General features: G+C 46.4%; 1 protein-coding gene across 1 annotated transcript in view; it reads left to right on the top strand.

The window, feature by feature from the left end:
- LOC141133437 (complement C3-like) overlaps window positions 1–16,554 on the top strand; it is a 363,837-nt gene that overhangs the window by 201,210 nt on the left and 146,073 nt on the right. The window contains exons 17-19 of the mRNA XM_073622825.1: window positions 10,963–11,074; window positions 14,017–14,105; window positions 14,906–15,045. Of these exons, the coding sequence (XP_073478926.1) occupies window positions 10,963–11,074; window positions 14,017–14,105; window positions 14,906–15,045 (341 nt within the window). The remainder of the gene's footprint in view (window positions 1–10,962; window positions 11,075–14,016; window positions 14,106–14,905; window positions 15,046–16,554) is intronic.

Here is a 16,554-nt window from a genome sequence, read left to right as displayed (position 1 = left end):
GGGAACCAAGTTTGTGCAGGAGGAAGGAAGAAGAGGAATCTGTAAATAGGGAGAGAGTTGTCCCTGGTTCTTTTTTATGAAAATTTTTAAATTGGGCATCCCATAATTCCCTACCCCATCCAAGTTATGATCTCCTAATAAAAAAACATAAACAGACCTACACAATGCCTTTGATTCAGTAGATTGGGCATAACTGTTTGATATCCTACGGAGATGGAGCTTTGGACCATATTTTCTAAACCTAATTCAATCACTTTACACAAACCCAACAGCACAGGTATGCCTGATGGGTAGATACTCAGCCTCTTTCTCTATAGGTAAGGGTACCAGACAGGGATGCCCACTCTCCCCCCTCCTTTTTGCAATGGCAATTGAAACACTGGCCATAGCAATTAGATCTTACCATGACATTAATGCGGTGGCCTGCGGGAACCAGGAACATAAATGGGCACTATACGCCGATGACCTCCTCTTCTTTATAACCTCTCCCCTAATTTCCACCCCTGTGGTTTACAAAATATTGAGAGTATTCAGTGAAACTTCGGGCCTGAGGGTCAATATGAATAAACCAACAGCTTTAAACATAACAGTCTCTCTTGACCTGCTGGCTCAACTTTCAAGCAACTTTGACTTTTCTTGGGCCCCCGCAGCGCTTCCTTACCTAGGGATCAAACTAACACCAGACGTCAATAACCTTTTTAAAGCAAACTATCCACCTATGATCCTCAAACGCAAAGGCGAAATGGAAAAATGGTCTAGATGTGGTCTGTCCTGGCTAGGCAGGGTGCATGCAGTAAAGATGACGCTCCTCCCCCATCTTTTATATTTATTTCGCTCCCTCCCAATCCCACTCACGAAGCTATTTCTCAGTAAATTTCAGTCAGAAGTAATACGCTTTGTCTGGGGTAACAAGCGGTACAGGTGTCTTTCCAAAACACTTTTGCACCTAAAATCTCAGGGTGGCCTGTGGTTACCGGAGCGCTGGGGCTACTACCAGGCAGCGAACTGTCACAAATATCAATGGCCTACTCCAGGGGCCCAAAACCTGACTGGCTTTCCATGGAAAGAAAAGCTATCCGCCTTAACACCATTGATTATCTCTTATGGTGTGACCCAAAGATTAGGCCAGCCATAATGTCCCCCACCCTCTTGCACTCCATTGCACTATGTTCCAACACACAACACTCCCTGACATCCCCTCTGAAACCACTAGCTTATTTATTCCATAACGTGAATTTCCCTCCGGGATTGAACATAACAGCGTTCCGTTGGTGGACAAATAAAGGCCTCTACCGCATAGGCCACTTCCTTTCCCCAGCAGGTCCTCTTACCTTGTCCCATTGCAGGAAGAAACTGGACATGCATGACACGGAAATATTTAGATTTTCCCAAATCACCCATTTTCTATACCCCCTCTGGACCAACAAAACGGAACTTCCCACGATAACCACCTGTGAACACTGGTGCTCCAATACTACGGATCAGAGGGGAGGCATCTCCTTGATATATACAGTTCTACTGACGAAGCTGGACAAGCCGACTTATGCTCGGGCCTGGGAGGAGGACACGGGCATAACTGGGACCGCACCAGAATGGTTCCAGGCATCGAATCGCTCTTATAATGGTATCTGTAATGTATCACTCATAGAAGCTAGTCTAAAGGTTCTAATCAGGTGGTATTATGTTCCCTCCAGACTAGCATTGATTTACCCAGGGACCTTGCCTTTATGCTTTGGAGGGTGCGAGCTGGAGGGTACAATGCTCCATATATGGTGGACTTGTCCCCGCATTAGATCCTTCTGGCAGAAAATCTTCCATACCATTAGCTCTTTAATAAACAAAATGGTATCTCCTAGCCCCAACATAGCCCTACTTAATCACAAAATTCCCAACCTACCTAAGCACTTACAGGCCCTCTCTTTCTTTATCCTGCTAGGAGCTAAAATCACAATAACAAAGGCCTGGAAGAGGCCCACTGTCTCTTTCCATGGATGCAGGAGGAAAATTTCCTGGATTATGGCTCAGGATCAAATAGTAGCAAGACTTAATGACAAAATTGGGAGGTTTACTGCCACCTGGGAACCTTGGGCTACATTTTGCAATATACCTTTCATTCCTGGAGCAGAAACTGGAACCGGGAACACTCCCTCCCCAATCTGACCCCTTCCTTTCCTTTACTCCTTTCCTTTCACGCGCTTCTTCTCCCTCCTTTCTGGGACAACCTTGTCCCTCCTTCACTTAACGTCCAGTAAGACCTGAAGTTACCCCTATGGGTGTTGTTTCAATGGTTATTGGTCAGGCTGTCAGGGGGGGTTCATTCTCATTATTACTCGGATGACAATTAACCTCCATGACTTTACTCTTTGATCGGGAAGGCTACGCTTTTATAGCCTTACCAACCGATCAAGGGTGTCCTCAGCTGAGGGGTTGGTCACAGTCTCCAGGGCGCCCCATACATACCCACAGTGAGTTCCCATAAGGGGGGGTGTGCGTGGGACCTCTCGTGTAGTCCAATTGCCACCTTTAGGGGACTATTTGTTCTCATCACTGCTAATTTTGCAGGTATAGACTCCCTGACACTCCTGATTAGGGATGAGCCGAACACCCCCCGGTTCGGTTCGCACCAGAACCTGCGAACGGACCGAAAGTTCGCACGAACGTTAGAACCCCATTGACGTCTATGGGACTCGAACGTTCGAAATCAAAAGTGCTCATTTTAAAGGCTAATTTGCATGGTATTGTCCTAAAAAGGGTTTGGGGACCCAGGTCCTACTCCAGGGGACATGTATCAATGCAAAAAAAACTTTTAAAAACGGCCGTTTTTTCGGGAGCAGTGATTTTAATGATGCTTAAAGTAAAAAAAAAAAAAGTGAAATATTCCTTTAAATATCGTACCTGAGGGGTGTCTATAGTATGCCTGTAAAGTGACGCGTGTTTCCCGTGTTTAGAACAGTCCCTGCACCAAATGTCATTTTTAAAGGAAAAAATCTCATTTAAAACTGCTTGCGGGTTTAATGTAATGTCGGGTCCTGGCAATATGGATGAAAATCAGTGAGACAAACGGCATGGGTACCCCCCAGTCCATTACCAGGCCCTTTGGGTCTTGTATGGATATTAAGGGGAACCCCGCACCCAAATTAAAATAAGGAAAGGTGTGGGGCCACCAGGCCCTATATACTCTGAACAGCAGTATACAGGCTGTAGGTTTGTTGTTAAGTAGAATCTCTTTGTAATTTTGAACGGGTACATTTTTAACGTGTTTAGCTCCAGCCAAAAAATCTTTTTTAAGCTTTTTGGAAAACATAGGGAAGGGTTATCACCCCTGTGACATTTGTTTTGCTGTCTTTCTTCCTCTTCAGAAGATTTCACCTCACTTTTTGTCCCAATGGATTGGAAAGCATCAGTGGAAAGGAGAAATGTTTTTCCCATATTAACTCTTACAGGAGAGAATTTCACTTCCTAGGGGTAGATTTATTCTCACTTCCTGTTGTCTCCTTCCGTTTGCAAGTAGGAGTCGTTTGTAAGTTAGTTGTTTGAAAGTAGGGTCCTGCCCTATATACTCAGCAGAAATTTGGGCCTTAGGTGTTGCTGTGGCCACAACACTGTAAGCCCTCACAGGGCTCTGCTGTGAAATATTAGATCAAGAATTGTAATTACATGCCCCTGTTGAACAGGAGCTGAAAAATTAGGCCTTAGCCACTGGTGCTGGTGCCACAACACTGCAACCCCTCACAGACACTCTAGTTGGAATGCAGGAACGAGCCCTGCTGCAAAGTATTGCATCAAAAATTGTAATTACACGCCCCTGTTAAACAAGGGCTGAAAAATTGGGCCTTAGGCACTGGTGCTGGTGCCACAACACTGCAACCCCTCACAGACACTCTAGTTGGAATGCAGGAACGAGCCCTGCTGCAAAGTATTACATCAAAAATCGTAATTACACGCCCCTGTTAAACAGGGGCTGAAAAATTGTGCCTTAGGCACTGGTGGTGGCACCCAGAACCAAAAATGTTCTTACAAGCTATCAGCGTGATGATTGAGGAGGAAGAGGATAATTACTCAGGGATAGTCACTCAGCATCAGCATAGGCAGTCTTTGAAGGGATCTGAGATTTCAAAAAAAATTATTCAGTTACATCAGCATCAGGTGCTTGGTAGCTGGTGGTGATCCAAGACTCATTCATTTTTATGAAGGTCAGTCGATCGACCGAGTCAGTGGACAGACGCACCCTGTGATCGGTTACCACGCCTCTAGCAGCACTGAATGTGCGTTCCGAAAGAACGCTGGATGCAGGACAGGCCAGTAGCTCAATTGCATACTGTGCAAGCTCTGGCCAGTGATCCATCCTCAAGACCCAGTAACCCAGAGGATTTTCGGTGGGAAAGGTGTCCAAGTCTGATCTTGCCCCTAGGTATTCCTGCACCATGTAAAACAGACGCTGGCGATGGTTGCTGGAACCGATCATACCTTGGGGCTGCGGACCAAAAAATTGTCTGAACGCATCGGTCAGACGGCCACCTTCTCCACCGCTCCTTCTTTGACTGACCGAAGCCTCAGCAACACGTTGTCCAGAAACAGGAGTTTGTAACCTCCCAGTCTCTGGGAACGCGTTGCACAGACCTTTCTGCAAGGCCTCCCGAAGATGTTTCATCCTCTGCTCCCTCTGCGATGGCAAGATAAGGTCCGCAACCTTACCCTTGTAACGTGGATCAAGGAGGGTTGCCAGCCAGTATTGGTCCTTCTCCTTGATACCACGAATACGAGGATCCTTACGCAGGCTTTGCAGGATCAGGGAGGCCATGCAGCGTAGGTTTGCTGAGGCATTCGGTCCGGAGTCCTCTGGGTCACTAAGGACGACATGGTCCGCAGCCACCTCCTCCCAGCCACGTACAAGTCCATGTGTTTCTTGGGACTGATCCCTTAAAGACTGCTGCTGATGCTGAGTGCCAGGCTCCACCTCCATACTGACACAATCTTCCTCCTCCTCCTCCTCCTCTTCCTCCTCGTCCTCTTCCTGTGTGATCGGCGGGCACGCAGGAACACTGTCTGGATAAAGGGGGCCTTGAGAGCTAAGGAAGTCCTCCTCTTCCTGCCTCTGTTCTGCCTCAAGTGCCCTGTCCATTATTCCACGCAGCGTGTGCTCCAACAGGTGGACAAGGGGGACAGTGTCACTGATGCATGCACTGTCACTGCTCACCATCCTCGTGGCCTCCTCAAATGGTGACAGGACAGTGCATGCATCCCTGATCATGGCCCACTGGCGTGGGGAAAAAAAACCAAGCTCCCCTGACCCTGTCCTGGTGCCATAGTCGCACAGGTACTCATTGATGGCCCTCTGCTGCGTGTGCAGCCGCTGCAGCATGGCCAACGTTGAGTTCCACCTGGTGGGCATGTCACAGATTAGGCGGTTCTTGGGCAGGTTAAACTCCTTTTGGAGGTCCGTCAGCCGAGCACTGGCATTATATGACCGGCGGAAATGCACACAGACTTTCCTGGCCTGCCTCAGGACATCCTGTAAGCCCGGGTACCTGCCCAAGAACCGCTGCACCACCAAGTTAAGGACGTGAGCCAAACAGGGCACATGGGTCATTTGTCCCTGTCGGAGGGCAGAGAGGAGGTTGGTGCCATTGTCGCAAACCACCATTCCTGCCTTAAGTTGGCGTGGCGTCAACCACCTCTGAACCTGCCCCTGCAGAGCTGACAGAACCTCTGCCCCAGTGTGGCTCCTGTCCCCCAAGCACACCAGCTCAAGCACCGCATGGCATCTTTTGGCCTGCGTACTTGCGTAGCCCCTTGAATGACTACGGAGCACCGCTGGTTCCGAGGAAGAGGCCATGGAGGAAGAAAAAGAGGAGGGGGTGGAGAAGAGAGGTGTGTCACAATCATTAGCATTTTGGAGGCGTGGTGGCGGAACAACCTCCAACACTACTGCACCTTGTCCTGCATCCTTCCCAGCTGCCAGCAGAGTCACCCAATGCGCCGTGAAACTTAGGTAACGTCCCTGTCCATGCCTGCTGGACCATGAGTCAGCGGTAATATGCACCTTACCGCTGACCGCCCTGTCCAGCGAGGCATGGACATTGCCTTCCACATGCTGGTAGAGAGCCGGAATCGCCTTCCGTGAGAAAAAGTGGCGTTTGGGTACCTGCCACTGAGGAACCGCACATTCCACAAACTCACGGAAGGGGGCAGAGTCTACCAACTAAAAAGGCAGCAGTTGAAGTGCTAGCAATTTTGCCAAGCTAGCATTCAACCGTTGGGCATGTGGATGGCTGGGAGCAAACTTATTTCGGCGGTGCAGCAGCTGGGGCAGGGAAATTTGCCTGGTACAATCTGACGTCGGTGTACCAAAATCAGATTGCCCACAAGTACGTGGCTGTGACACACCTAATTCTACACCTTCATTCCTCTCAGTGCAGGTCTCAGAGAGGACTGAAGGTCTAGTGGGGTTGGAAATCTCAGCTGATGAGGAGCAAGCAGAGGTCCTCTTTGTTCTTTGGTGTGGGTCTTTTAGATACGCTTGCCAACGAACTGCATGGCAGGTCAACATATGTCTGGTCAAGCATGTGGTACCCAAGCGGGAGATGTTTTGGCCACGCGAGATACGCTTGAGACATATGTTGCAAATAGCAGCGGTGCGATCTGATGCACTCGTCTCAAAAAAGGCCCACACCAAAGAACTTTTTGAATAACGCGCAGAGACTGCAGCGCCCTGCACATGTGGAGCTTTGGGGTGTGATGCAGTCAATGTGCTGCCCTTAGGCTGGCCCCTGGAGGGCATCCTGCCTCGTTGGTGATGTGCCGCCTCCTCCTCCTCCTCCTCTCTCCTATCAGGCACCCACGTTGAGTCAGTGACCTCATCATCCCCTCCCTCCTCATCTGCCAGATTGCTGTCCTTCTTGGGAACCCCCTCTGTCCGTGCTCGTGTTACTGCCTTCATCGAGCTCAGTATCATCATCAGAGCCTTCCAAATGCTGGGCATCCTCCTGGAGCATGTACCCAACACTGTGGTCAAACAGTTTGAGGGACTCCTCAGGAGGACATGGTGGGGCTAGGGAAGGAGTCACTGATGACATTGAGCCGAGGGAAGAGGCCGCTGCTTTGCCAGACAAAGTACCCTGGGCATGGGTGAGAGAGGATGAGGAGGATGAGGACGGCTTGGTCATCCACTCGACCAAGTCTTCCGCATGTTGCGGCTCAACATGGCCAGCTGCCGAAAAAAAGGCCAAGCGTGTCCCATGGCCACGTGCTGATGAGGATGCACCGTCTCCACGACCAGCACTAGACACAGAGCCTGCTTGCCCTCTCTTATTGGCTTGTGACTGTCTGCCTCTCCTTCTTGGCCTTCCAGACATACTAATGGCCTGTAGCTGCACTAAGCTGGGATATATATATATATATATATATATATATATATATATATATATGTACTGATACTGCAGCTAGCAAAATCAACTGCCTGCCTGTAGTATGAGAACACCACCAACCTTCTACAGGTAGCTTTAGCTGAACACTGTGAGGTGGACGCACCCCACTAACTTGTAGGTTTAGCAGAACACTGTGAGCAGGACGCACTGCATTAACTGTAAATAGTCTAGCTGCCTGACTGTGGTACTAATAGGATCAAAAGAACACCAGCAATTTTCTTCAGGTAGCTGTATTTACTGTAACAAGACAAGCCTGCCTGTCAGTAAGAAGATAACAGAAACGGATCTAGCTGAACACTGTGAGCAGGACGCACCCCACTAGCTTGTAGGTTTAGCTGAACACTGTGAGGTGGACGCACCCCACTAACTTGTAGGTTTAGCTGAACACTGTGAGCAGGACGCACCCCACTAACTTGTAGGTTTAGCAGAACACTGTGAGCAGGACGCACTGCACTAACTGTAAATAGTCTAGCTGTCTGACTGTGGTACTAATAGGATCAAAAGAACATCAGTAATTTTCTTTAAAATACTGTAACAAGACAAGCCTGCCTGTCAGTAAGAAGATAACAGGAACGGATCTAGCTGAACACTGTGAGCAGGACGCACCCCACTAGCTTGTAGGTTTAGCTGAACACTGTGAGGTGGACGCACCCCACTAACTTGTAGGTTTAGCTGAACACTGTGAGCAGGACGCACCCCACTAACTTGTAGGTTTAGCAGAACACTGTGAGCAGGACGCACTGCACTAACTGTAAATAGTCTAGCTGCCTGACTGTGGTACTAATAGGATCAAAAGAACACCAGCAATTTTCTTTAAAATACTGTAACAAGACAAGCCTGCCTGTCAGTAAGAAGATAACAGGAACGGATCTAGCTGAACACTGTGAGCAGGACGCACCCCACTAGCTTGTAGGTTTAGCTGAACACTGTGAGGTGGACGCACCCCACTAACTTGTAGGTTTAGCTGAACACTGTGAGCAGGACGCACCCCACTAACTTGTAGGTTTAGCAGAACACTGTGAGCAGGACGCACTGCACTAACTGTAAATAGTCTAGCTGCCTGACTGTGGTACTAATAGGATCAAAAGAACACCAGCAATTTTCTTCAGGTAGCTGTATTTACTGTAACAAGACAAGCCTGCCTGTCAGTAAGAAGATAACAGGAACGGATCTAGCTGAACACTGTGAGCAGGACGCACCCCACTAGCTTGTAGGTTTAGCTGAACACTGTGAGGTGGACGCACCCCACTAACTTGTAGGTTTAGCTGAACACTGTGAGCAGGACGCACCCCACTAACTTGTAGGTTTAGCAGAACACTGTGAGCAGGACGCACTGCACTAACTGTAAATAGTCTAGCTGCCTGACTGTGGTACTAATAGGATCAAAAGAACACCAGCAATTTTCTTCAGGTAGCTGTATTTACTGTAACAAGACAAGCCTGCCTGTCAGTAAGAAGATAACAGAAACGGATCTAGCTGAACACTGTGAGCAGGACGCACCCCACTAGCTTGTAGGTTTAGCTGAACACTGTGAGGTGGACGCACCCCACTAACTTGTAGGTTTAGCTGAACACTGTGAGCAGGACGCACCCCACTAACTTGTAGGTTTAGCAGAACACTGTGAGCAGGACGCACTGCACTAACTGTAAATAGTCTAGCTGCCTGACTGTGGTACTAATAGGATCAAAAGAACACCAGCAATTTTCTTCAGGTAGCTGTATTTACTGTAACAAGACAAGCCTGCCTGTCAGTAAGAAGATAACAGAAACGGATCTAGCTGAACGCTGTGAGCAGGACGCATCCCACTAGCTTGTAGGTTTAGCTGAACACTGTGAGGTGGACGCACCCCACTAACTTGTAGGTTTAGCTGAAAACTGTGAGCAGGACGCACCCCACTTACTTGTAGGTTTAGCAGAACACTGTGGGCAGGACGCACTGCACTAACTGTAAATAGTCTAGCTGCCTGACTGTGGTACTAATAGGATCAAAAGAACACCAGTAATTTTCTTTAAAATACTGTAACTAGACAAGCCTGCCTGTCAGTAAGAAGATAACAGGAACGGATCTAGCTGAACACTGTGAGCAGGACGCACTGCACTAAATGTAAATAGTCTAGCTGCCTGACTGTGGTACTAATAGGATCAAAAGAACACCAGTAATTTTCTTCAAAATACTGTAACAAGACAAGCCTGCCTGTCAGTAGGAATATAACAGGAACGGATCTAGCTGAACACTGTGAGCAGGACGCACTGCACTAAATGTAAATAGTCTAGAAGATAACAGGAACGGATCTAGCTAAACTGAATACAGTGTATATATATATATATATGCAACACCTGGGATGCATATATATACACAATACACTTTAAGTGCAGCTAACTGACTGACTGTCCTGCCTAATCTAGCTAACTCAAATGAAATGACACTGTCTCTCTCTCTCTCTAAGCACACCGGAACACACTGCACAGGGCCGCCGTGCAGGCGGCCTTATATAGTGTGGGGCGTGTACTAAATCCCCTGAGCCATAATTGGCCAAAGCCTCCTTGGCTTTGGCCAATTATGGCTCTCTGTTAAGGCGGCGCTGTGATTGGCCAAGCATGCGGGTCATAGTGCATGCTTGGCCAATCATCAGCAAGCAATGCACTGCAATGCCGCAGTGAATTATGGGCCGTGACGCGCCACACGAATTTGGCGCGAACGGCCCATATCGTTCGCAATTCGGCGAACGATCGAACAGCCGATGTTCGAGTCCAACATGGGTTTGACTCGAACACGAAGCTCATCCCTACTCCTGATCTTATAAACTGAGTACACCGATGTATGGTTTAATTTGGTGCTTTTATTGTTCTATTTGGCAGTTATTAATAAGCCATGTTATTTAGGCACACTTGACTGCTGATAATTTGGACTGTTTCAAGACTTAATGTACCTTATTCTGTCTTGTGTATCTATCTTTACTATGTATGCAAAACCAGAACAAGCCAAATGACTAATTTCTGTGTCCGAATGAGAGAGGGAGGTGCTGGGTGACTGGCTGTGCAGCAGTTGGGAACCCTGACTTCAGAAACTCCTACGGGGGGTAGTGACACATTATTACAAATTATACGTAGAAAAAATATATTAAAAGGCATCTTATATATTCCTTTTACATGTTTTTCTAACAAAAACACTGAACTGTTAGAACATGGTTTGCGTGTTTTGTTTATATTTTCTTAATTTTTTTTAACAAAAATTTACATGTATTTAATTACAGTATGTAAATATGGAATATTGCATTAAACTCATTTACACATTCAACTTGAAACCAGCAGGTGATGTGCTTCATACAGGAATGCTACCTTTTTTGGAGACGCTTATTACAGCTAAATGAAAAGACTCTGTACAACAGGGAGATCAGACTACAAAGACTGTCTTAGCAGAGTTCATCTAAAAAAACAAAGTTTTGGCTGCAGATACACTTTAAACCCTGAAGAAGTCATACCGATTCTGAAGTATATTTGAGAGTTTTGCCTCTAATCTGCTTACTCCCTTCCAGGTGACAATGAAGATGATTACATGAAGGATGAAGACATTTCAGTTCGGAGTGCATTTGATGAGAGTTGGCTGTGGAATATTATCAAAATTACAGCACAACCCGATGCTAATGGGTGAGTTCCTGATGTATACGGTATGTCACAGACTCCAGTCATGACTAGAGATGAGTCTAACTTGGGTTTGGACCAAACCTTGGCTGTTCAAGCATTGGAACAAATGGCCAAACACTTAGGCCTGCCATACATGATTCAAATCTCGGCTGAGATTCAAACCATTAATGGGCAAGCTGAATATACCAAGCTAATCGATAATAACGATAATCACTGTCTTCTCCCGGTGGGGATGGCTTCCCCCCACCCCTGCTGGGAGCAGACAATGTCTTGGCAAGGAGGGATTCCCCTGTCAGCAATGTCTATGTTGATGGGAGAATTGTGCAAATTTCTTTCCTGCAACCTGTGGTTGCAGGAAAGAAATTTGCACTGTCTATGGCTGGCCTTACCCATTTGGTGGGAAATGAATGTCATGCATGATAGCAGTATTACTACCGTGATTATAAATGACAGTATCTCGCTGTCAATGGTTGTTAATGACACTGGCAGTTGCAGGCACTGTGGAGTCCTTAGCAACCAGTAAAATCACTTGCCCCATCCACTTACATGGCCAGGAATCCCCAGCTATATACCGTAAGCAAAAAAAAAACACAGCATGGGGGTTCCCACTTTAGTTCTGGTATGAATTGTTATAGGAAACCCTATGCAATAATAAAAAAGTTGGGTCCCCCTAAAAATCCACACCAGACTTTAAAACCAAGCATGCAGCCTGGCAGGCAAGGAAAGAAGCGGACAAGCTTACGCCCCTCCCTCATCCTACTGAACCACATCATGCCACGTGCCCTCAGCAACCTTGTGCCCTTCAAACCACCTGGAAGCACCCTTTAACAATAAGGGGGGACCCAGATACCACCACGCCTTCACGTGAATGAGTAAGTGGTACACAGTACCCCTGCTTATTCACGAAAAAAGAAAAGGGTAAATAATCACAGAGACAGTTTTTGACAAGTTCTTTAGACTAAAAAACAATGCCCACGATGCACATCAATCAGTTACTTCAACCAATGATGTAGATCCAAGTCAATAACAATGCCCGACACCCACCCAAAAGAAAAAATTGCGACTGGTAACCCACATCTATTCCTTTTGCTTCACTCCTGCCAAGTGACAGCTTTTATAAATGAAGGCGTGGGTTCTTATTGACAAACAAATGGCAATCACCACAAACCTATAACTGGCCTTTACGGCAAGGAGCATATGGAAGGGCGACACATGTCAAGAAAAATTCCCAGCTCACTTAAAAGCTGTTGCAGTCTGCAATAAACCAGATCTTCCTGTCTAACAGTTCACGTTAAATCAAGGGGTTTAGTATGCACACATTTGCAAATATATGGGTAAACTGCAGAGGCCTCGTCACAGCCCCTCGGTTTACTGCAGTCCTAACTCTATACATTTTAGGAGTCTTCATAGTAGGAGCACATATATAATGATGGATAGAATAAGGCCAGGTATGCCTGGAGGGAGCCTACCCCTCCTTAAAAATATAGGAACGGGCTAGACACCCAGCAAGAGCACAATGGCAGTGGAGGTATCCAGTGCACCCTCTCACCACTTCTTATGGGTTCTTAAAGATCATGATCAGATGATGTCTGATCATATGATCAGACATGACTGGGATTCAGTACAGTCATACTCAGATAAGGGTCTAGTGTGTTACTTATTTTTTGTGGGGACCATTTATTTTTTTTGCATGGGGTCAATCATAAAATTAATACCAGCTGTGAGGTATTATTTGGGGAGGAGCCCCATGACATTTCTCTTCCATGTGTGTGAAGTGTGTGTCCCCATCATCAATACCTACACTATATTGTCAAAAGTATTGGGACGCCTGAACTTTAGTGGCATCCCAGTCTTAGTCCGTAGGATTTAATATTTTGTTGGCCCACTCTTTGCAGCTATAACAGCTTCAACTCTTCTGAGAAGGCTATCCACAAGGTTTAGGAGTGTGCCTTTGGGAATGTTTGACCATTCTTCCAGAAGCGCATTTGTGAGGTCAGACACTGATGTTGGACTAGGAGGCCCGGCTTGCAGTCTCCGGTCTAATTCATCCCAAAGGTGTCAGGACTCTGTGCAGGCCAGTCAAGTTCCTCCACCCCAAACTCGCTCATCCATGTCTTTATGGACCTTGTTTGTGCGCTGGTGCGGAGTCATGTTGGAACAGGAAGGGGCCACCCCCACAAAGTTTGGAGCATGAAATTGTCCAAAATGTCTTGGTATGCTGACGTCTTAAGAGTTCCCTTCACTGGAACTAAGGGACCAAGCCCAACCCCTAAAAAACAACCCCACACCATAATCCCCCCTCCACCAAATGATTTAGACCAGTGCACAAAGCAAAGTCCATAAAGACAGGAATCCCAATACTTTTGGTAATATAGTGTACATTTCACAGATGTGCCACTTCACAGGCAGGGTTAGGGCACCCTCCAGGCATGTTATTTAATACAATCTTTCCACTAAGGCAGGCCATAGATTATTCAATGTTTTTTCCTTCAATCATGGGTAGAAGGAAAGACAATTGCTAGATTCCCAGCCTGCCCATAGCTGCATTGAAAATCACCCAGTTCCTGCTGAATCGGCCAAATTTTGATATGTCAATAGCCGGCTTAAGGGCCTGCCCCCATGCCATTTGTTTGATAATTAAATGACCGTTAATGTTTCATAACATTTACACTCATTAACTTTTGTGGGGTTCAGATTCAGTATCTGAATTTTAGCCATGGTGAACCTGCCCTGAACCCTGGTACGTTCGGCCCATCACTAGTGAAAGCTACATGTGCTGGTGGAATAAGTGTTACACTTTACGATGAATATAGAAAGCTGCAACAAGGACCATTAAACCCGATTCTGATGTTAAATAAAAAAGTCTGAAGCGTATACATTGTGTAAACCTTGCAACAATAATTCAAAATTAAACGTTGTCCTTTCATATGTTCATCTTCCATCAGTGTTTCCACGCAGCAGGTGAAGGCCAAATACCTAAAAGACTCAATCACCACATGGGAGGTGCTGGCTGTCAGCTTATCAAAAACTAACGGTAATTTATACTTTCAAATTTGACACGTTTGCTATACCCTATTTCTGTTCTTGTATTGCATATACCGTACCACTCATAGAAAAGATCATTTAAATGAGGCTGATCATGTCCAGATAGTTTAATACAAAAACTAAGGTTCATAAAAGGAAATCAATTACAATGAAGGACTTGATGTATAAAAAGGTAAAGTTTGTTGTCACACAGAGCACCATTCAGCTTGTTCTATTTCAAATGATGCTTTATACATTGACATACCTCTATAGACCCCAGTCTGTCCAGACAGTATGGATACCTGCAGACTTGGCACCATCCACATACAGCTTAAAGTGTTTTTAACTCTAAAAAAATAAATTGGAATATGTTCCTTTAAATCATGTTATACAGCACAGTGCTTGTGCTGTGTAATTTGGCCCCCTGTATCACCTGAAATACCTGGCTGATCCTGCCTGGCTATACCCTCCCCCCTGTAAACTGATCACAATGTATCATGGCTGTCGATCCCTGACACCGTGGTCAGTTAACATGCCTGGGTCATCCGCAGCTCTGCTCTGTCCTCTCTCCCCCCTCTATCCCTGCCTGTCAGCTCTGTATCAGGTAATTTACTGGACCTCAAAGTTGACTTTTTAAATGATTACGGCCTCCTTCAAATGTGCATAGTTAAGAATGCACCTGTTTTTGCCTGCACGGGATGCACAGGTGTTCAATGCATACCTGTGCAGGCAGTCCTGTTGATGCCTTTTGGGACACAGCGACTGTACAGACACATTTTTCCCAAATATCCATCTTTTATCTATGAATAGGCATCTGTGTGGCCAAGCCATTGACAATCCAGGTCTTCAAGAGTTTCTATATTGACCTGAAACTGCCCTATTCGGTAGTGAGGAACGAACAGGTTGAAATTCGAGCTGTGCTCTACAATTACGAAGACAAAGATCTCAAGGTAAATGAAAAATGATGGAAATCCCGCTTAGTGTAAAACTTAAGGATAAATACATTGTGAAGTGAGATCTTCACAGGCATCTTACATTAGTTTTTACATCAGAACTAAGCAACAATAATAAATAATTAAACCCTACACTTTTCTTGTAAAATGTGGCTTTTTGCTGAGTAGAATGCAGAGAGCTGCCTCCAGTTGTGCTCTTTTCCTGCTTTAGGGCAGTGGTGTATTTTGGATTTGTGCTGCCCTAGGCAAAAATAAAATCAGGCGCCCCCCCCCATCCAAATTTGTCCCACCCCTTCCTGTAAACCCTACCCCTAATGCTTTAGGCTCCACCTCTTCCAAATAGAGCTCCACCTCCAATTAGAGGGGGTGAGAGAGAGAGAGAGAGAAGGGGATGAGAGATAAAGAAAGGGGGTGAGAAAGAGAAGGAGGATGAGAGAGAGGGGGATGAAAAAGAGAGGGGGGCAGATGGGGGATTGGCGAGGGGGGTTGAGAGGGAGAGGAGGGGGGTTAAGAGAGGGGGTGAGAGAGTGGGGGCTCTCCCCTATCCCCCCATACTACACCAGGAGGTTCTCCCAGTTCCCTCCCCCCCAAAAAAAACTAAACCGGACTCTCAATTTCCCGCAGTCCACCGACTCCTTTTTACCAGCTGTGTGTAGCGAGGCTTCCGAGGCATGATCATAGCCTGGGACTCCGACCTGCTCTACCAAGTGAGCTACTTCCGGGATCAGAGGCGCAGCCCCCCTCACCTCCTGCTTTGCTCCTCTGTCACCGAATGGTCAATCTGCGGCCGCCCCCTGGTGTCACCCCCTGGCAGGTGTCAATCGGGTGCGGTCCACAGCCCCATAGCGACGCCACTGGTCATGGTGTCCCTTCTGCCTGGAGGCGACACTGCCCCCCTGAAAAATGCTGCCCAAGGCAAATGCCTTGTTTGCCTTGCTGTAGATAAACCCCTGCTTTAGGACCATAGCTATCTTTATATATGTTTGCTGAGTCTCCATTTAAAGTGTACAGCCAGTCAAAACTTTTTAACATTTTTGGATAAAGCGGAGAAGGATTAGAGCCCCTGTCTGTTTTTTTACTGCAATTAGGGTCACTGTTAGAGAGGATTCCCATCACTTAATGTATTGGTAAAACAATTTCACCAGACAGGAAGAGAAGGAGATATAGACAATAGGATGATACGGCGCACTCTGGATACAACAATAGCATATAAAAGGGGGGGTGGAATGGGAGAATAGATCAGTTCTTTTTAGGAGTTTAGTCCATGTTAGGAAAAAAGTTATAATAATAATAATAACTGTCCATGGAGGGCTGCCAGTTCGAAGTTTAGAAGGCAAGAAACTCTGGAATACACAAAAAACAGGAGAACAAGGCCCTCTAAGTGTATTAAGCAATTATTTTTAATGTAAATAATAGAATTAAAACCCACTCACAAAAGTGTGGTATAGATAGGCATGTAGTATCATCTGCTCTGACTACCGGGTGGAGAAGGGAAAGTCCAATAGT

Source organism: Aquarana catesbeiana, linkage group LG03 (assembly GCF_042186555.1).
Source record: "Aquarana catesbeiana isolate 2022-GZ linkage group LG03, ASM4218655v1, whole genome shotgun sequence".
Taxonomy (NCBI): Eukaryota; Metazoa; Chordata; class Amphibia; order Anura; family Ranidae; genus Aquarana; species Aquarana catesbeiana.
The sequence above is the reverse complement of the archived record's forward strand: the minus strand, read 5'-3'. Positions and strand labels throughout refer to the sequence as shown.